Source organism: Nestor notabilis, unplaced genomic scaffold (assembly GCF_000696875.1).
Source record: "Nestor notabilis isolate BGI_N333 unplaced genomic scaffold, ASM69687v1 scaffold6868, whole genome shotgun sequence".
Taxonomy (NCBI): domain Eukaryota; kingdom Metazoa; phylum Chordata; class Aves; order Psittaciformes; family Psittacidae; genus Nestor; species Nestor notabilis.
In genome coordinates this window covers 59,094-81,805 of record NW_009940495.1, presented here as the reverse complement: position 1 = coordinate 81,805, position 22,712 = coordinate 59,094, and the positions used below count along the sequence as shown (strand labels likewise).

At 39.2% G+C, this 22,712-nt stretch overlaps 1 protein-coding gene across 1 annotated transcript; it reads left to right on the top strand.

Moving 5' to 3' along the window:
• The first annotated feature begins 822 nt into the window (after positions 1-822).
• SLC6A19 (solute carrier family 6 (neutral amino acid transporter), member 19) lies at positions 823-22,688 on the top strand. Its single transcript, XM_010020373.1, has 12 exons — positions 823-1,091; positions 9,278-9,418; positions 10,971-11,108; positions 12,368-12,549; positions 13,302-13,412; positions 14,194-14,306; positions 15,690-15,818; positions 17,305-17,461; positions 18,154-18,358; positions 18,920-19,079; positions 21,066-21,228; positions 22,449-22,688. Exons 1-12 carry the CDS (start codon positions 890-892, stop codon positions 22,656-22,658), a joined length of 1,911 nt encoding a protein of 636 aa, XP_010018675.1. The 5' UTR covers positions 823-889; the 3' UTR covers positions 22,659-22,688.
• Positions 22,689-22,712: the final 24 nt, after the last annotated feature.

The following is a 22,712-nucleotide window of genomic DNA, read 5'->3' as shown; positions in this document are numbered from 1 at the left end:
GCACCTGCTTTTACATAAAACTGAGGTATAAATGGAACAGTCTTGTTATGATGTACGGAAAGAATGAGGATGCAAGTAGTACCTGTAATATTTGTTAACTAGTGCCTCTTTTTTTGTTTTTGACCAGTGTATCTTGAGGTCATCGAAAAGGTGAAGGAACCTTTCATTTCAAGCCCGTTTATAAGCAAGATGTTATGTTCCTCAGACCTTGTTCCATAATGACTAGAAGCGTTAGGGTAAGCAGATTATGCTTCTGGTTGTAAAGGTCAGATTTTATAATCCTTTTCATTCTCCATCCTTTTTGTCAGAGCTTTAGTACAGTAAGATCTGTTTCACAGAAAGAAGAACAGGTTTCAGTAATTATCATGAAGCATACAATTTTGTAAGCATGCACTGTGGGAAACTGAACGTGATGGTGATTCACAAGCAGTTTATCGTCCTGATAAAAAGCAGTATGAAACCTCTATATTCAGTCTGAGGCCAGTGGAATCTTTTTACTCCATATTTGCTAGAGCTATGTATGTATTTGAGTTTAAACAGGTGAGTGGCAAGGGGTGTTTCATAACCTTATAGGTGATTAGAGTTTATAGCCAAATTATCTCCTGAATTACATTAACTGAAATCAATGTCTTCTACTAGAAGGACAGACTGTTCCATAAAACCTTGACAGATAACGCATTAATAAGTGTCAGAGCTGACTTGGTCAATTGACTGATTTGCTGACATTTCTTTTTACCACAAGCCTGCACTTTCAAGGTTAGTGCCAAAGGTTCACTATATATAGCTGAAGACAGCAAATAGATGATCTCTTTTTGCACAGATTTCTACCTAGCTGCCTGTTTCACTATCTCCTCGCTGGGGCAGCATTTCCAGTCCAGAAGTTTAAAATATGGTGAAGCTAAAGTTGCCCACCCCTGGCCTGGAGGACAGGATACCTTCCTTTGAAGAGCTTGAGATCCTTGAGAAAGAAGAGGCAGACTCCAGACCAAAATGGGATAACAAGGCTCAGTATATGCTAACATGCATAGGGTTTTGTGTGGGCTTAGGAAATGTGTGGCGGTTTCCATATCTCTGTCAGAGCCATGGAGGAGGTAGGTCTTTAATATATCTTAACTGTCTTTGTCTATAAACTGGGTTTAATGTCTCTTTTGGGAAACAAATAGTGGAATATGTTTAGACCTGGTAAGTTTCTGTAACAACAATGATGTTCATGTCTAGAAGACTGTCTAATGGAGAAGGTTATTTCCCAGGTTATGGACTTAAACTGAGTTCTCATTAGTGATGGAAGAAAAGGAAGGGACTGGTTTTATTTCTGGACATAGGACTGATCAGATCAGTCTTGCACTGTCATGTACATAATGTATTTTCTTAAACTAATGTTACTTTACATACATACATACATAATGTATATTTTAAAATTTTAATAAACTACTTGGGAGTATGATTCTGGTCACGATACCAAACAATCTTTTCATAATAGTGTTTTCATAGATTTTGGACTGATCTGTATATCAGCTGTAGGGTCAGTGCGTGTGTGTAATTTATGACAGGACTAATAGCATGAAAGCAGTTAACATTAAGAACATGTTTTTAGCAGTTGGGTTATTAAGTCATTTAAAATCTGAATGCATGTTGTTTATTACATAAGTTACTGTGACACCTTAAGGTTCAGGTTAGCACTGAATGGCCATATTAAAAATTTTGTTTCACTGTTTTGCTGTTTGTTTTTAAACATGACCTTGAGCTTAAATGTTATATGACAACATCAATTTCTCATTTTCTGACAGTCTTTTCTGCCCACTATCTACTTGCTATCTGCATTTCACTCTGAAATATGTTTAAAAAGTGTTTGTTCCATTATGGCTTGATCTTGAAGGAAAATTTTTGTCGTAAGGAACAGTATTTCAAAGTAATTTTTATTAAATGTACACAGCGAGATGTTTAAAAATTGCTCTCCCTAGGTAGAGTAGGGACCAAGGAGGGCTCTGTGGGGAGTTGCTGGTACAAACTCAGGGTCATTTAACAACGGGTGGCTCAGCTGCAAGAAGAGATTCTTTTAACATTAAGATTTTTTTCTGGCATGGGCAGATGTTTAGAGTTTGCAGTGCAAACTGAAGGTCGTTTGCAGCACAGCCAACTCTTGTAACAAAAAAGGTACAAGACACATAAAAAATCATAACCCCCTTTCTGTGTGTGACAATGTTAATTTTAAAAACTGGATGGATGTCTCCACAATCCATAGCACTCATTGACTTCTCAAGTTCTTCTACTTAGTCTTAGAATGTGGACATGCCTAACTTCCCAGGGTTGATTTATAGGCACTTTCCTGCTTTCCTATCTTTCCTTTCCCTCATGTTCTAGCTGCATAAAATGCAGCTGAAAAATGAACATCCAGCAAACACAAAGAACTTGGTATGGATCATGGCTTTCTGACTGATGTTAATGAAGATTTATGAATAGCTTGTGTGTGTCTGTCAGCACTGTCTTTCAATTTATCCTTTGGCACCAATTATTTTTGTTTCTCAGTATCCTGTGGCTTTGATGACTGCACAGACGCTCTTAAGTCTGCTTTCAGCTGTCTCCAGTTGGAAATATACATTTACTAGATGTTTTGGAAAAGTTTTGACTTAGTATTTGCCACTGAACATGGTAGCCAAGATGATTTATTCATCTTTGCACTGGTGTGGCCCACTCAGGGACACAGATGTGTCTTTGTAACATAGTAGGGGAAAACCACAACGTTCTTGCAATCTATTACAAAGCATATACAGCAAACTCATGCATGAACTGAGCAAGCTCCATTTTCCCCTAGTCTGTCCAGTGCCTTTACCCTGGATGGTGTATGTCTTCACACTTCATGTCTTTAAGGTACATCTTCGCTGAATTGAATCTCTGCTGCTGCTCTATTTCACTGGAGATGGGGATTATGCTGCTCCTCGGTCTGCCCCTGGTATGACTATTTTATAGAGTCCTAAAGCTCACTTTGGATATGATGGTAGATTATGACCATGCATTAAGAGATATAAAGAGATAGAAAAAAATACAGCTATTTACCACACAGTAAATTACTGCAGAGGATAAGTCCTTGTGATTACATTAGAGGCTGTCTCATAAGGTGCATACAGAAACAAGGTTGCACAGATTACTTCATGAAAATAGTTTCTAATTTCTAAGGGTTGGCTTTGCTATCTTAACTTCTTTCTTTTTGAAGTAAGAGTTATACGGAGTCATTTGGCACTAGTAGCAAGGGTCTAGACAGTCAGTATTTCAGCAAAGGCACTTCTAAATGAGTCTAAGTGTCCACCTACTTTGTGAATCAGTGTTTGTACATGTTATATTCCTCAGGAAATGTAGCCAGACTACAGTGTAGCATAAAATTTATCCTTGTAGTACTTGAACTTCAAGGTAAGTGGATTTTTCTCTCTGCAAATAGACTGTAGTGAAGGTAGTTAAGAACACTGAATTTATAGCTAACTTTTCTTTCAAAAGGAATTGGTGGTTACATAGTTTACCTACTTCTGTTGTCATAGATTAGTAGTCTATACTTTTTTAAAAATTAATATTTACCCCAGTATAATTTAGTAGAATAAAGCACATTTTATCCTTTTCATGTCTTGAAAGTTGTAAAATGCATCATTACCACAAGCAAAATAGATTTCAATATGCACACAACGTAAAAGCTACGGTGTTTGCCACAGTGCTTTCACCAGCTTAATGAGTTAGAAATTTCCTTTCATTTGATAGCTTTCTCTGACATTACATACAGCTTTTGTTTAATTTTTATTGAGCAATATGTCATTTAATCAATTGTTAAACATTTTTGTTCATACCTGATTAGTATTATAAAAAAGAGGGTGTATATTTAAAGCTTAAACTGTCGACTAGAATAGAAGTCTTTAAGTCTACAGCTCACGTAAGTCTGCAGTAAACCTTGCCGCTGCGTGAGGGAGAACCTGCTAATCTCTGTGCATGCCACACTGAACGAAGTACTAGTAATAACATCAGCAGTTCCTCACTGGTTCTGGCACCTTCACTACAGTTCAGGTCCAAAAATATGATAGTATAGAAAAACATCCCTATCTGAAGTCTACCTGTCCTCCCTTTATGACGAACTATGTGAAAGCAATAGTATTTCTTTCAATTTCACATTAGAAACTCTTAGATTAAAGAAAGAGTAATAGATTTCAACAGATGTTCAAACCGAATATTATGTGCTCTGAAATACAGTACTGAAACAGGGTTAGAATCTAATATCTCAGCTGTAAGCTTTTCAGACTGGAAGATTACCCACTCTTTATATACATCTACACAGCATTTATTTTCAGATTATTGGTTTGCTTGTTAGGTTCATAAAATTGTGACAGCTTAAGAAGCACTGACTTTTTTTTTTAATGTCCCATATAGCAGCTTTGCAGAGCTGTTATGACTTATTTTTCCATTATAGCTTCCTTCAGAAAGTTTGGGGAGAAATTGAGAGAAACAGAAAATACAGCAGAGTTGGATTTCTGAGCTGGCTGTTAGAATTAAACCCTGGAAAGAGAAGAACCCAAGAAAGAGGAAAAAGTGGCATACATAATTCAGAACTGCTGTTTTATTTCTCTTGAAAATCTACCAATATTCCCACAGATAAATATTGATAGTTTCACTTATTTGCTCAGTTCTGACATGGCACAGCCTGCATTTTTAACTCATCAGTTTTACTATACCATATATAGTGTGTCAGCTAGAAATGTTTTAGTTTTATGTGTTTGTGTAGGGATATAGATGCAGGTGTATACACACACCATATATCTTGTGTATGTGATAACAAAATGACAGAGACCCACCTTCTCCATTTGTGTCCACCTCAGAACCTGGTCTTTATTTCCCAGTGATTCTGTTGTAATGAGAAAGCTGGGGAGCTGTGAGCACACAGTTGGACAGCACCCCTTTTCCTTGTGATAGATGGCTCCATGAAGGGCATCCTTTCCCCTTTTCGTGGCTGCACAGGAAGGTCATGGAATCCCTTTACCTGACTGTTTTTAAAGACGCGTCATGCTTAAAGACAGCATTCTTATGACATCTTAATAAAGATACCTCTGTAAGTATCTCAACACCTCAGGAAATCCCCTGAGGCTGATAGAGCGCTCGTGGCCCGTCCACCAGAGAAGGTGATTCAATTCTGAGAGTCTTGCAGACAATTTGGTGCAGTGTGCTGTCCGCAGGGAGGGTTGTGGCACAAGGACAGTGCTGTTGCTGAATCTCATTGTCTTGGAGTACGAGGCAGGATGTCTACCCAGACTGCTAGAGCTCTCTGAGTGGAGGTGCACTTTGCATTTAAGGGTTGCAAGAATGTCTCAAGCAAGTTAAAAATGAAACCCAAATCCGAATATCAATCACCCTACTTTTTACCGAAAGTGAAAAGTTGAGACTACCTTTGAATGCTTTCTAAAGGAAATGCTTTTAATGCTGATCTTACCTCCCTTCTGCTAACAGAGATGGTAACTACCAAACCCATTTTTTTCTTTGACAGGTATGATAAGAAACAAGTGGTCACAGATTGAAAGGACTACAAAGAAATGCCGTGCATTTCTTTACACAACAAGATCTTCAATCGGGGAGGGGGGAAGTTCTAATCAAGTCCTTAAGTGATCTTACTGGGACCTGATAAAAAAAGTGTCATGTCTCTAATAGGAGCAAAGATGGTTCAGCAATGCGCCTTAGCAGAACTAACTGCCAGTCCACTCTTAATTTCAAGAGATGATCTAAAATCACTGCAAACTAAGTTTCAAAGGGTGACAAGGACTTACCCTGAGTGCAAATGAGGAGTATCTGGATCAGGTAGCTTAATTACTTAATTGGACTTAATTGCTACTATTGCTGAGGAAGGGCTTTACCAGAGAGAAGTGAGATTGCGGTACAGCAGAGACCTACCCAGCATTTGAGAGCGAATGTAAAAAGAAAAGACCCAGATAGAGTAGCCTTACAAATTCTGTAGGGTCAGGTTTCAGACTCTTTGGAGGTGTCTTGGGCTTAAAACAGAATGCTTTATATCTAAAAATTACTGGTATAAACACAGTTATCTTGTCCTTATCTCATCTTACCCTCATGAGAGCTCCTGGACAGAGTGTGGTATGAGGGAAACTATGTGCCAGCCTGACATGAAGTTGGAGCACATGACGTATTCCTGGATGCTTGCAGCTCCACTCATTGATAGGTAATTTTCTGTGAAAGGCCAGAGGCTGTGTGCGTGGAGGCTGTCCCACTGGCCCTCCCACATAGGAAGGAAACCATTAGGGTGTAGGGGGACATATCTCAACAGTGAGAAGGCACTCATCGTGTACACTGCAAAAATCCTGTTTTCTATGAAAGCAAGAATAAGGCAGTTGGGAGAAGTGTTATTCAGAGAAATAAGGAGGGGTTTCAGTAGAGAGCAAACTCTTTGAAGCCAAATCTCCATGCACTGCATGTCTAATCAGATGAAGAGGGGCCCTTACACACACACCAGTGCATGTTCCAGCACAGCTAAGCAAGTCCCTAGACCACCGGTGACTAAGTACCACATAGCAGCTTGCTCAGTCCCTGCCCCTGGTGGGATGGAGAGGAGCATTGGAAAAAGGTAAAACCTGTGGGTTTAGATATAAACAGTTTAATATTAGAAATAAACTATTATGATAATAATTAATAATATAGTAATAGTAGTAATAGCAATAGCAACAGCAATAGCAATAGCAATAGTAATAAAAAAGGGGGAGAGGGAGGAATGAAACCCAAGGATAATAGAAAAAAACCCCAAGTGATGCACAGTACAATTGCTCACCACCTGCTGACCAATGCCCAGTCTGTCCCCAAGCACCAGTTGGCAGCTCCTGGCCAAATTTCCCCAGCTTATATACTGAGCATGGCATCCTGTGGTATGCAATGCCCCTTTGGCTAGTTTGGGTCAGGTGTCCTGTCTCTGCTCCCTCCTGGCTTCTTGTGTCCCTCCTCACTGGCAGAGCATGAGACTGAAAAGTCCTTGATCAGGGTAAGTGCTACTCGTCAACAACTAAAACATTGGTGTGTTATCAGCACTGTTCTCAGTCTAAATCCAAAACACAGCACTGCACTAGCTGCTAGTAAGAAAATTAACTGTATCCCAGCCAAAACCAGGACATAGCTCCTGCTGTCGATAATTCTGTAGAAGAGCCTCAAGTGGTGGTAAGACAGAGGGGAAGAACTTTGTTTTAGAAGATTTTCTAGTCCCTCTAAAACTGAAATATGCCCTATATGTTTCACATGCTTGTTATATGAAAATACATATTGAGAAATGAACTAATAGCTTTAGTGCTGACACCATTTGTAATGGTATCTCAGCTATGACCACAGTGCTAAATCTGAATTTGCAACTAGAAGAGTTCAGTTTCCTCAGATCTAGGGTTGACCACCATACTTCATTCCTTTCTGGCACTACAAAATAGCCACTTTCCTCCAACTCCAAGATCAGAGAGTACCAGTTTGAGGCTCCTAGATCTGAAAGGTAGCTGCTCCCCACTAATGCAAGGCTTTTGTTCTTGTAAAGACTACATGGTCTCTGGAAAAGGGAATGTAGTTGAGATGTGAGAAGTGTGAAAGAAAACAAATGAGATACTGTCCTCCTTGGTGACGACGTCCATGTAATCCTTTTCCTGAGGTGATAGACTGACACGGAAGAAATAGAGGAAGAGTCAGAAAAGTTGGAAGTTTAGGAAACTTCTCTACAAATAACAATTCATAATGAATCCTTCAGTTTTTAACTAATAAAATATGTCCTGAGCCAGTTGTTCTTCTGGCTCTCCTATGAAACCTTTTCAGTTTGTCGGACTCCATTTTCACAGTGATAGCTAGTTTTTGATGCATGCAAGAAGAGTTACATGGATTTTATAAAGTGTTAAATTTTTAGTAAGAAGTTCTTTTGTTGCTAAATAGCATGCTTTATACACATCTGAGACTATCGTGTCTATACAGCTACCTTTGGCAACTGGCTTCAACAAAAAATGTATTTTCTTGTGCATCAGTGATTAGTCATTCAACCTGATTTGTAGCATGTGCATTTTCAAGGTGCTCAGCATTTTTAATACCTCTTTATGTATTCAAAACTACAGATTTTGATTAGAAAATCTTAAAAATATCAATGAAAGACAGGTGAGTAACTAGAATTAATTTAATTCCATTGGAATCAAAAGCAAAAAGTGTAATTGGCTGATTTTGTTATACTATTATTATACTCATTTAGCAGACTATTGAAATACACAGAAAATGAAGACTTTGCAGCGAGGATTGTTTCTAAAACTCTGGTGTAGACAACATCGTAAGATACCCCATGGAGAAGACAAGTATGCAGTTCAGATCTTCCAAAAGCCATTCAACTGCCTTGAAATCCAAACTATAGTTTTCATTCTTCAACTTTCCTCTTTCACTCGATATCTGATTTTCATTTCACAAATGAGGAAAAAGTCAGCAAATACCCAAGCAGGACATGTTCACAATGCTGGTTTGCATTTTTTAATGCACTGAGATTATTTAATACCTATGATTAAGAAGTTAAAGACTTTTTGTAATGCCAGGTAGCCATAATTCTAATACGTAGCAATATAAAAGCGTTTGTCTATGCACTTTGGCATTCCGGTGTGGTGTTACATGTTATCTCCCATGTCTGAGATACACCTTGTTCAGGAAAAAATTAACTTTAAAAAATTGTCCTATACTAATCAGCCTTGTCATAATTATCAAGGTTTGGACCCTGAACTTCAGAACTCTTCTACTCAAACATAAAAGCTGTTGAACACAGCTGCCAGATAGTTACTGGTTATCTAATGTAGACAGCCCCAGGCTCCTGCCTAATCTTTTGAGGCATGTTGATCAGTTCATCAAAATACTTCATATACTTCCATGATTCACTGTTATAAACTTCATATACTTCCATGATTCACTGTTATGAAACTTCATCCTTTCCAGAAGAAAAAGGAAGTAACTCCAGGAAAGTAGCTACCTTTCATCTGCTTGCAATACAAAGGTGGTTTCATCAAAGCTTAACCTTGGGACTGTATAATTTCTGTATATGTTTGTCACCTGGGAAGAACAGGAATTCGTACCTGAAACCACATCTGTAACCAAGTCCCATGCTTGGGCAAGCAGGCAAAAGCATTGCTCAGAGAACAGGGAAGGTTTCCACAAGTATGCTTACAAGTTGCTTACTATGTCAAAAGCCCTAAATGTTTGTGCTTTATTGTAGTACTTCATTTATAGGAATATTGGGGTTTGTTTTTTTCCATTTCAGGAGCTTTCATGATCCCTTTCCTGATTTTGCTAGTCATGGAGGGTGTCCCCCTGCTTCACCTTGAGCTTGCCATTGGTCAAAGGCTGAGGAAAGGCAGTCTGGGTGTCTGGAGCTCTATCCACCCTTCCCTGAAAGGGGTTGGTAAGTCTGAAGAGGATACAAAAAGTTACCTGAGAAAGCACAAGTCTCTGAACTGATAATGTGAAAAGCAAATCTTCAGGATTTTTTGCTGGTGTGCCATAAGAGATTCCAGGATCTATCACTTTTCCCTTCTCATTAACTCTCCAATTAGAGGTCAGACTAATCATGATAAGGCACTACGACAATTTTGTGTCCACATTCTCAGGTATACTGTGGGCCCAGTTAAAATCTTTCTCTAATGTGGGACAAATTTTGGGTTTAAGATATTTTTTATATTATCAATACTGTCTGTTTTTACTATTAGGTTCAGTGTTTAAGTGTACCAAAAATTTGTTCTATGACTGTTCTGTGGATAAATAATAGTTGAATCCTCCTCTAAGCTAGTCTACTGGACTTCAGTGTCATGTAATGTTACTTTCTTACATTTGAGAGAGATAGATACCTTGGCAAAAGCCATGGACACAGAATTTTGCAGAAGGAACTTCTTCATATTTGTACTAGACTACTGAGTATTCAAACACTCCATCTAACAATGCAGTTAAAGCAGCACTATGCACGCAGCATACAACACTCCGCAGATACCTCCTAACACAGGAAACACAGAAGGTACCGTTTGAACACCAGGAAACACTGGGAGGGTGACCAAGCACTGGCACAGGTTTCCTAGGGAGGTTGTGGAGTCTCCGTCCTCAGGGATACTCAAAATCTGCCAGGACATGGTCCTGGACAACTGGTTGTAAGTGGCCCTGCTCAAGCAGAGGGTTGAAACAGATGACTTCCAGAGGTCTCTTCCAGCCTCAGCCGTGCTGTGATTTATGATTGCTACACACTTGAAAGGGAAAAAAACACAGCCAATTAGTACAGTTGGTGGCATTCACCAGATCTGTAAATCAGTTACAAAAGATAATTGTTCATTGCATCTGGAATTTTTCAAACTTCTTTAGAACCTAAGAGCCTACAGGAGCTAATTGTTAGCATCTACTGTCTGCCAGAGGAGTCACCAGAGGTTGATTACTTGGAAACAAGTGGATGAGGAGAGATACCAGCTTGAATCCTGCACCTTTTCACAGACTGTGCCTCTTGGCAGCCATCCATCCTATACAACAACGCATCTGCTGACCTCTGCAGCGACACTGTGGAAGAAGAAGACAATCTGGGTCTCATTTAGGCAAAATTCCTAGTTGGTTGAGCTTTACATTTACCTAGCATCCCAAACTCCCTAGATAACAGCTGACAAGACCGTGAACAGGATTGTGTGGTGTTTGCAGGGAGTTAGTCCACCTGTAATGTTGGCTTCTAAGTGGGTTTCAGCATCAGTCCCAGAGTAGTTTCAGGCAGTACATCTATGTAGGACTCACCAGTCCAACCTTTAGGTAACAAATTCACTGTGATTAAACCTAAATCCAAAATAAAGAGAGGAGATAATTCCATACACCCTGGAATTACAGTGGGGAGAAGAGTAGTGAAAGACTGAGGCTCGTACCATATGTTTTGATATGTCTTGAAGACAAGAGTGTTGAAACTTACATTGTGTTCTGATTTAATTTTTCAGGCATAGGGGCAATGTTTGTGTCCTTCCTGGTGGGTTTATATTACAACACTATTATTGCCTGGGTAATGTGGTATTTCTTCAACTCCTTCCAAGACCCCCTGCCTTGGAGTAGCTGTCCTCTAAATGCCAACAGAACAGGTATATTTTATGAAATGCTGTATTTTGTCACACAGTACATTTTTCTATTTCTAGCAATTAGCGTAATGGAGCCTCTCTCTGTTGTACGACAATAAGGCATGCCAGTCCTGTCAGGAACAACGTGCTGGTTTAATACCTGTGTTCTGTAGAATTTCAGATTATATAAAATGTGACCAACGCTTAATCTTTGAGACAAACTTTGACTTTTTACATGAAATTTCCGGGCTGATTTTGACAGATGTTCACATACAGACCATTCATGAAGTGCAGGTCTAGTGTTAACATTAACATTTTCCAGATTTAGACAGTGTGTTTCGTCCACGTCTTCACCAACAGCCCTCTGTTAGCGTACTGGAAAGGAAAAGAAGTACAAAACCCCACAGTCCGTATGAAACACCTGTATCTCTCAATATGGCAACAGTCTATAGCAGCTTTATTTTCCATGGTCAGCCTGGCATGAAGCTGTTTTTCTGGTGGGTTCAGTGGACAGCTCTTCAGAGATCTTTGCTCCTCTCCGCCCAGAATAGGTATAAAAAACCTCATACAACGGCAGGCCAGGGCAGAATACTGCATAGGTCAGCACATTCCAGGGAGCTGAGAATGCAACCTGAGCTGACAACACCTGGAATGATGCCCTGGAAAACAGGAAAAAAGCATTGCTGAGCTGAATGAGGTGTGGAAGGGGAAGAGCTGCCTGGCTGCGGGAAACTGTGGGCAGGTCCTCACACACCATAGGGCAAGAAAAACAGGATGCATGTGGAAAGTCCAAAGTTGGTTGTTTTTTGGGGTTTTTTTTTAACATGAGATAGATGTGTACAATCATAGAAAAACATCTGCCTAATGGCTTTTCTTCTACTTAAAGAATATAAAAATCCATGCGATATAAATACACACTTACACTCAGAAATCCTCTCCAAGTTTTCTTTGGCACAAGAGGCTTCTAACATCAGAGCTTTGTAGAAAAATGGAAAAAATATAAAGACAGAAGAGACTTTGGGTGAGCTTCAAAGATTTTATCTGCATGGTTGCATTAATAGAAATAACAATGTAATCTATATTAAAATTCCTGTTCAGCAATTATTCTTTAAATCTCTCATTTTTCCATGAAATCAGTCTCTAAGAGTCTGAAATTTGCCAACAACAAATTCCTTGGCATTAGGTGGTGTAATTTAGAACACTGGTGTTTATTATGTAACTTCCTTTTTTTTTCCCCAAGTAAATAAAAGACTTGCAGAATGACAACCGTTTTGTGGTTACAGATTACATAGAAGAGTGTGCCAAGAGCTCTCCTGTAGATTATTTCTGGTACAGAGAAACACTGAACATCTCCACTTCCATTGACAATTCAGGCACTATACAGTGGTGGCTTTTATTATGTTTAACATGTGCATGGGGTGTACTGTATCTGTGCACAATCAGAGGCATCGAAACAACAGGAAAGGTACTCTGTTTTTTGTTATTTATGAGATGATATCCATTATGCTGCTGTGATTCCTTATTCATACAGACTTAATCACACTGTAGAAACTGCCTGTTTCTTGAGTAAAAGCATGTCTAAAACTTCATGTGTCATCACTGGGACTGCATTTTTGAGAAGGAAGCTGAATTTGATCTGATTTAAATTATGTGGAGATATTTGACAGCAATTTGTCTTCCTTGTCCTTGTAGGTCATAGTAAAACGTTCTTTAGGTATTACTACCTGAACATTAATATTAACTTTTAATGCAGGATCGAGGGACTCTGTCTTTTTGCTATGGCCATTCTCTTCAAAACATACATGTATACATTTATTTGGGTTTGTGCTAGTCCTGAATATTATCTCTCTAAAAGAGTGACCAATGTTCTGCTGCCCAGTGAAGCATTAAGAGCTCATACTTGCACTGGCAGCATCAAACTGATTCCAGGTTGTAGATTATTTTTTATCCTCCTTTTGAATGATTTGAATTTAATTTCAACAATGGCAATTTGTGTTAAATAAAGCACTGTAAGTGTAAAAATGTTTATTCTGAAGATATTCTGCACATGCTGTTTCCCTTGGACATAGTTTTCTGTAATATGTTAACAGTGACTCACTTGAAACTTGCGGTTATTGTTAATAACAGTACCTGATTTATTCCTCCTTTCTTCCCTGCAGTGCTGTTTGTATTCCAATGCTCTGTTTTATTTGTCTTATTTATATGTTTCTTTTGCAGGCTGTGTATGTAACATCAACTCTTCCATACCTCGTGCTTACCATTTTTCTAATCCGTGGCTTGACGTTGAAAGGATCGACCAGTGGAATTGTTTATCTCTTCACCCCAAATGTAAGTCATTGCATGGTTTGTCCCTCAGTGAAAATGATGTCATTCTCTCTGTAATTAACAACTGATTGAAAATTAGTGTCCCCCCACTGATGAGCTTTTGTATCACTCAGACACCTGTAAAATCTTGATTCTGGGAGGTGAATCCTTTGCATAAGATGTAAAAAGTACACACATACACAGGCATTTTCTCTCTCTTTCTCTCCACTGCCCATCAAAATCTGTTATAAACATGGAAGGATCATCATGGAACAATGGAATGGGATTGCCATAAGGGGGCTTGCTTTCTTTTCCTGTATTCCTGTTAAGGACAAGTCTAACTTTAAAGTACAAATCATGTAGTTGGGAGTAGAACCCTTCTAATCAGCACAGCTTATATGGAAAAAAGACCTAAGAGAATGCTTTAAACATACAACAGTTTTCAAACAAAATTGAAACGGGTTTAATTTTCCATGAGAACATCCCTGAATGGTCATTATTAATGTTAAATAATAAACACCTTTTCTGGAAACAGGCATGGAAGCTGTCAGCTATGGGAAGTAATATGTTTACCTTCAAAATACTTGTACAATACTTAGGTTTTCTTTTGAAAAACAAAACAAAACAACAACCAAAAAACCCACAACCAAATTTGACCAAAGTATCAACCTGTTTGTTAATATTCTTCAAAAATGGTGAGTTCTGCATGGCTAATATTCTTCATTTCATTGTTGTTTTCAATCCCTCATATTCAGTCTCAATAGCAATGTTGCATATGGTTAAAGCTGTATGTCTGATGCCTCAGGTGACCGAGCTGGCTAACCCAGTGACGTGGCTGGATGCAGGGGCTCAGGTGTTTTACTCTTTCTCCCTGGCCTTTGGAAGCCTTATTTCATTCTCCAGTTACAACCCTGTTCAGTAAGTAGCCAGGCAAAAGCCAAATTTCACATGAATATTTCATTCTTTCAAGTGAAACATGTCCACTTTTGCCCTATCACTACGTTACATGGGACCAGGCCATGCTTGTGCAATGCTCTGTCATTCACAAATTAAGGAGGAAACTGCAGAAAGTCATGACTTTCCCATGGAGATAAAAGAAAAAACCCATGCAAATTCTAGTGTTGCATGGTGGTGTTGGGCCACCTGCAGACCAGCATCAGCTGGACCAGTAAGAGTGGCTCTGCTGCCGGATGGTTTGGGAGTGTAACATCTCAGGAAACACCACGAGGTTTCAGTGCTGTCAGGGATTCGGTCATTCATAACCGGGAGGAGCTTGAGCATCTTACTTTCTTTGAAAGGAAGAAATCTTTTTATCAAGCCTGTCATTGAGAATCTCCACCCAGTAGAGACCTATTTGCATTGCTACAAATGAGGAAAGGCCACAGTATCACAGGTCCTGGCTGGACAGGCTTGTCTTTCACTTCCTGCTTCTGAAGGTGATCGGAAAATTAAAGATGACATCAAGTTAATTTCAGTAGTAATCTCTTGCCCAAGAAGAATATGATATCTGCAGCTTTACAGCCTTCTCATAAAACCATTAACTAATCTAATACTGATTCTTCATCTTCTCCCTCAGATGAAAGTCTCTTTCTGCCTCTGCAATTTTTTTGTCTTAGCGTAGATACATCCACTGGCAAGAAATGCCAGCAGGAGAGAAGTCTCTACAAAGCAATTTAACTTTTACAAGGGAACAGCTTATCTCTCTGACCTTATCAGCAAAATGTTCCATCCAGTTTCCAAAACCTGAGCACATTTTGAGCCACCTTTGTCCAACAGTCAAACTGTTCCCAAGCGCTCTTGGCTACTGCAATTTCACCATACCAAAGTGCTATGGAAACATTTGTTCACTTTTCCTTTCTGACTGCCTGCATTCAAACCCAAACTTTTCACCTGGCAGCAGAATACCTCAGTAGCTAAAATACAGTCCATGGCAATGTGTGTCTGCACACATGCATGCCAGGCATGAAAAGGAGGAGACAGTTTTTGCCCTTCATGTTTTACTTTCCATGAACCAGACGTGGAGACAACTCAGGCAGTTATTCCTTATGAATAGGATCATTTCAAGGAAAAAAACCCAAATAAACAAAATAACAAACAAACCAACCAAAACCATATCTATTAAATTGGTTAAGTCACCAAGTTTTAATTCACTAAATCTATCTTTAAGAGCATTATTCATATTCTCTTAGAGACTATACTGATGTACCAATGCATCTGTGGACTACTTTTTTGGTTAGTCTAGATAACCAGTTTTTAGTATTTATCTTGAGAATGTGTTTGTTTCATCTCTTTGAAATGCAGCAATAACTGTGAGAAAGATGCTGTGATTATCTCAGTGATCAACGGTCTCACATCCATCTATGCAGCAGCCGTTGTATACTCTATCATTGGATTCAGAGCCACAGAAAGATATGATGACTGTTTTGACAAGTAAGTTATTGCAACACCCTCAGAATATGCATGTGTGTGTTTGGCTGAGGCAGCTCTGTTAACCTGATGATAACAGATCTATGATTTCTGAATTACTGCAGCTCTTGACCTACACGATGTCAGACTACTCATTACTTCCAAAAGTTCAAATCATAGAAAGCAGTAATTGAGCCACCTGATTTTCTACATAAATGTTGCATAACCAACCATGTTTTACGCTATTCCCCAATCCTTCTGAAAAGTAATTAAAAATGAGAGTGTATTCCACATGTTGATGTGGAGGTGTTTTCTAACAATTCTTTCAAATATAACTGCAGTTATTGTAACAATTTCTATCTACATAAAGGCCAATTGTTTGTGATATCTTATTTCACCAAAACATGATAAAATATCTATAGTTTTGGAGGTAAATGTGGAAAATTAGTACTTTGCAACAATGTGCATGAAACATCACGTCCTGAAGATATGTATTTATTTAACTGCATTGAGAAAAAGTTTCAACAAAACTAGTGCTCTGAAAAACTGAGTTTCATGTCACAAACTTAAAAAAAGAGTGGAAAGGATATTAGGCTGCTGCTGCTACATCTACTAAGGCTGATGTCAAATCCTCAAAGGTCCCCTGACATTCTTGGTCAAGCTATGTAGTTCTGCCTTGGAGATCACTTACAATGAGCTGCTGAAACACTGCCCATTTTATGAGAGCTCTCCATGTCCAGGCAGTTCTGAGAGTCCTGCGAAGTCCTGGCCACAGCTGAATCACGGTGTAGGCATCTCAGGTACTGCTCATGTCTCTGCATACTCCCTTGGGAAATTACCCAAATTAATTCATTATATTCATTCCATTTTAATTTATTAGATGGAGCTCTACCAATCACTGGAAAATTGTCTAGAAGCTTTGCAAAAAAAATCCCAAACCCAAACCCAATGCAGAATTCACAACATTGATGTCTGCTGAGCTGACGTATAGCACGCATTCAACATTCCCTGGTCCCTGTGTTAGCTCAGTATTCAGATTGCCTCCCAAATAGCTTAAATGCTTAGGTCTTATCAGAGATACCTAATTTTACCAGAGTAAGTCAGACTCCCTTCTAAGTGGGGCTGCCAGACCCTGTGGGTTCCAGTCAAGTTCTTCCACAGACAGCTGTAATGCTGCATGATATGTACCTGTGGACAACTTACACACTCCCAGAATCTGCCCAGTCTGGGAACTGGTGCCCAGCCTTCAGTGCGAAGATGGTGACCTAACTTCTGCACAGGTCCTTAGAGTGTCCATCCATTTAGCTGTCATCTGTCCCATGAAAGACAGTATCAGTCCCACCTTGGAAGAAGAAAGAAAGAATTGCACATTGCACAAAACCATTGGACTTCCCAGTTTCAAAGCCTGATCTTGACATCATGCTCTTAATAACTATCTTGATGATGAAAATGAATCCTGGGGATGCTTACAAATAAATGATTTCAAATCACTTGTATTTCACTTTTTCAGAAATATTCTTACTCTGATGAATGCATTTGATTTGCCAGAAGGTAATGTAACCCAAGACAACTTTGAACAAATGCAGCAGCTATGTAACATGACTGATCCAGTGACTTTTGCAAGCCTGAAGTTTGAATCCTGTGATCTAGAAAGTTTCTTGAATGATGTAAGTTGAACACCCTGACTCAGATCAATACCATAAATACAGCAGGAACACAGCAATTGCCTAATGCTTTTTCTTCTGAGGTTGTTTGCTTTTTATATATTTCCACTGATTGATTGCAAGTGGCCCAGAATAGTCTTGGAATAATGGATTGCTTTTGTCTACCCCATTTTTCTTTTGAAGATATAAACTGTTTAATTCCTCTGAAAAGTACTGGCAACCTGTCAGAATAGCAACTAAAACCACGAGTGTTCTCCGCTGGTATTTCTCTAGAACTAGCTGTTTGCAGCTGTGGTGGGGCAAGATGACCACAGAATAGATTCCCAGAGCGAGGAAGCAGCTGGAGTAAGCCCTGTCCCCATCAGCACGAGTGTGTCACAACACAGAATGGACCTTGACAATGAGGTTTAAAAAGTTACAAGAAGAATTAAATGGTTTCAAAGGGTTGTTTGCTTTTGGATGAAAAGGTGATGAATTACAGATGAAAGTAGGTGTCCCTAAAGTTTCATGAAATAGAATTTGTATTCTAATTACAGAAAATATATTGCTGCATTAGGCGGTCTTTGTGAAAACAGAAGATTAAGTATTGTGGTGTGGTCTAGCATACACCAAGTCTGGTGAATACCAATGTGAATTTAAGTCCTGTGTGATGTCAGCTCCAAGCCTGACCTTGGAGCTTCTGAAATCTTCCACAGGGAGTTGAAGGAGCTGGCCTAGCCTTTATTGTCTTCACTGAAGCTGTCACCAGAATGCCTGTCTCACCTTTGTGGTCCATTCTCTTCTTCATCATGCTCTTCTGCTTGGGTTTGTCATCTATGTTTGGAAATCTAGAAGGTGTGATTGTACCTTTACTAGATCTTAAGATTATACCTCCCAAAGTGCCTAAGGAACTTACAACAGGTGAGTGCTTTTCTAAAGACAAGTGACCTCCCCAGAGAATAGTTTGTATGCCGAAAAACCAACCCACCACCCATCTGCTTTCTGATCGGGCATGGTCCTAAGACATAGATAACCTAGACTAGATAACCAGCTGCGGATTTGCTCTTGTACCCCAGTGGAGCAGCTCCTGCAAGGTTCCTGCAGAGCCTGCAGGCAGCTGCTCATGGTGATTACCATCTCCTCTATTGGGAAGCTTGAGGATCTGACTCCTTCACCCAGGCAGGAATTCTCCCAGTGCAACACTGCCCGACCAGCTAGGAGGAAGAGGATCTGCTCTCTCTCCTCATCCTTTTCCCATTTTATTTGCATCATCTCTCACCTGTGCAATGCTGGGAGAGTTTTGCCATTTTACTTGCATAGAGGCAGGTCTTCTCAGAGTACCATCAAAAAATAAAGTGGTTACATTCAGGCTGCAACTGAACTAGAAGTTACTTATAAAGTTTCCTAGCTACTGCAAAAATATCTTACTTTTTTATTTTGCTTTCCTTATTTAAATGTGCTGTTGTTTTGCTTCTTTCACAGGTGTCGTTTGTGTGGGTTGTTACTTAATAGCTTTTATTTTTGTGCTGGAGTCCGGTAATTACTGGCTGGCTCTCTTTGACGGTTTTGCTGGCTCGATTCCCTTGCTAATCGTTGCATTTTTTGAGATGTTTTCAGTCGTCTACATTTATGGAATAGACAGGTATGAAATACAAGTTAAACACAACTAGAAACTAGTGCATAAATTGATCAGTTACGTAACTGCAATCTTGCTACATCTCAATGCATAGAATTTCTGTTATAGAAATCACTGAAATCACGGAACTGTAGTTCAGGGTTGTTTATATGATTTAGGTTTCTAAAGTAGTTCTCAACAAAAAGAAGAAATGCTTGTTAAGAGTACAGTGGGGATTTTAGTTGCACATGAAAGCTTTCCACCTTATTAATACATTATAATAGATAATGCTCTATAACAACCAGCTAAAATAAACGCATTCCTAAGATATTGCAAGACAAAATTAAGCATTAGCAAGTGCCCTAAAGTATAATAATATGAGTGCAAATAATTTAGTTTTAAAGTAGACATCAGAATGTATGTATTTGCAACAGTTACGGAAGTGCCATTCAGCTTATTTACATTTAAAATATTGTGACCTTCACAATTAATCTTCTCCAGGATAATTGCATTAAATATTTAATTATCATGAGCAAAGTACAAATAAATTGCCACTGAGCTGAAAGTTTAAAACAGAGGTATATCCCAGGAGTATTTAAAGTGAATGCTAAATGATCCTGTCCAAAGCAGGGATCTCCAGTCAGGCTGCAGACACCATTTTATAACAGGATGTAAATTGAAGGCTACAGTGATATGTTCTTAGCTGGTAGATTCAGGACTTCATCAGTTGTAGCAGTGAGTAATTATCCTATTGACATTCCTACATATGTAATAAATCACATTCCACCATATTTCTGTTCATAATTAATGCCTAAGAAACATGAAAAAAAGCATGAGGACTTCAATCACCCCTAGGTTTTGCTTGAACATGTGCTAGACCCTTCAGCTGTGCTGCTTCTGGTGATGGGGTGAATGCTACATTGCTGTACCCCTCTTTGAGTACAGAGCTTATCAGGGCTGCCCAAAGGCGGTCTTATCTGCTCCAGATGAGCATCTGTGACCTTTTCTTGAGAAAGGGCATTGGTAAAAAGACGGCTCCCTTGCTTGAAGGAGAACCTGCATGTTGTCTGTGACATTCACGTGAACTACACCTGGGCATGTAGTCAGGACATGAGGCTTTGTAGCATTTTAAGAATGACACCTAAATCTTAGAAGTTAGGGATGAAAGACAAAATAAATTCAAGTAGTAGTTGAGACTCAGCTGAATTCTGTGTGTTGTTCATAGCTGTAGGGCCAACTAAACAGTCCCCTCAGATGTGTCCCCATAAGATAAGCTGGAAAGCCAGACAAGAGGACTTAACAGAATTCCAAACTTCCAAAATAATTATTTTTAAGAAGCGTGTGCACATGGTGCTGTAGAGGACGTAGAGGTCAAAAGTCGGTTCAGGGCTGATGCAGACAGTATCACTCTCAACTCAGGGATTGTTTCTTCTTGTGGAGACATTTTTGCCCCATTGTCTACTGCATGTTCTACGAATAACCCAAGTAACACATTTTTAGGTGTTCTTAATAATATGCAAAGTTAAATAGTGCTTCCTTACTCAACTTGAAAAAACTCTTAGAAATCCAAATTAAGCAAATATCATGCATGGAATCTAATTTTTTAAATTACTCCAATTGGCTTTTACTCTTTTTTAATATCGTATCATTCCATTTAATTTAAGCAGGTCTGAGATGCTTACCAAAATATTGTGAACCAATACTGCAGTGAGTTATAGGGAAAGTCCATTTGCATTGACTGTTCTGTGTCAAAATTATTTGGCATGGGCTTCACTGACTACTTGAAGAAAGTGTACTTCCAAAAATAATTTGCCTGACTTACAACTATATCTGCCTTAATTTGAACTGCTTAGTTCTAACTCCTGACGTTGTTATCAGTCCTTGTTTCACACTGACATTAGCTAAGTCCTGGGAAGCCCAGCAAGGGATAGTTTTGAGTTTCCTGTTTATGAGCAGGCACCCTTTGATCCTGATCACTTTGTAGTGTCCTGAACTTCCTGGTTTTGTTTCTAGGTTTAACAAGGATATTGAGTTCATGTGTGGACACAAGCCAAATATTTTCTGGCAGGTTACCTGGAGAGTTATCAGTCCTCTCATTATGTTAGCTATCTTCTTCTCTTATTTTGTGATGAAAGTCAATCAAGAACTGCTCTACAGTGTTTGGGACCCTAGCTACGTAAGTTTATAACACCAAAACTATTACTTACAATTATTCTCTCTATTTGTCTTTAATCTAAGAGTCATAGTCAGTTATACTCATCTTCCATCTGAAACAGTTTTCCACTAAAAGACTTATTACAAGACATAAAGTAATAAAAAAAGGTAACACTTAGAAATAAGTCTTAAATTCAACTGTGATGCCTGCAACTGGTATATAGTGACACCTCAGTAACCTTTCCAGAGTGGGCAAAACCAAAACATTAGTCCAGCTGTTGTGCAAGACAGAAACAGTCAGTTTGTCTGTTCCCAAATCAGGATTATAGAAGAGTCGGAAATGTCACAAGATTCTATAAAATACACACTGAAGCCGTGAGGCCATTTTGATATTGTGTTTGTTTCTGGATGCATTTAAAAATCACAGAGTGACAGTAGCACGGGTTACTCATCACCAACAGAAGAGATGAATATTAATTAGTATTAATATCTAGATTTATTCTTTCCTCATCCAATCTTTTTTTATATAAACTAGATTATAATTGCAGCAAGAGGTTAGCTAGTGTCCCTTTCCTCTCCTTGCAGTATAAAAAGCCACATGTTGTACAGAGAAGGGCATATTAGAAAAAATGTGGGTCCCATCATTTTCATCACCCCATCACTTCCCTGCCTGTCTAGCTCTGCTTTTTGTTCTCTGGCCTTGTATCAGTCACCATCCTTAAAACAGGAACAGTCATGCGGCACACTTAATTTGTAAAGATGAATTTTCATTTTCATAGGACAGAGACAGAAAGGGAGAGGAAGATGAGGAAATGGGACTGCTTCCTTCTCTCTTCCTTGGCAGCCTCACTTCCTTCTTAATAAAGTTGCAGCCTTCCTGCACTCTTTGATTTCAGCCTTTCCACACAAAGGCTGTTTGGCCACCAAACCCTGGTGGCCTGTGAGCCCCCCCAGCCCCACACTACTTTGTGCCCCAGGAAGAATGCCGGGAGCAGTCCCACCAGTCTCCCTTCCTGGCTCTTGCTCCTTTCACACCATCTTTTTTCTATAGCTTGAAGCAGAAATTAGTCCAAACTGGGTGAGACTGGTGTGGAAACTGATGTGGAATTGGCAAATTATCACACTGTTGTGGCTAGCTACTGTTCTGATTCCATCTTTGATCTGTTGAATTACTGAACGTGTACAAGATACCAGGTATTTGCTTCTCATGACTTTCTACAACTCTGTTGTTCGATCTTCCAGGAGGAGTTCCCCAAGACACAGAAGGTTGAATATCCCAGCTGGGCATATGCTGTTATTGTAATCCTCGCTGGGGTGCCTAGTTTGTCCATCCCGTCTTTTGCCATCTACAAAGCCATCAGAAATTGCTGTCAGAAAAAGAATGATCGTACGGGCCTTATGATCTCCACATCTGAGACTTCTGTTAATGGAAACTTCAGGTACTCAGCATAAAACCATTTAAAAAAAAAAATGTGGAAGAATTATTTGTCAGTGAGAAAAGTAAAA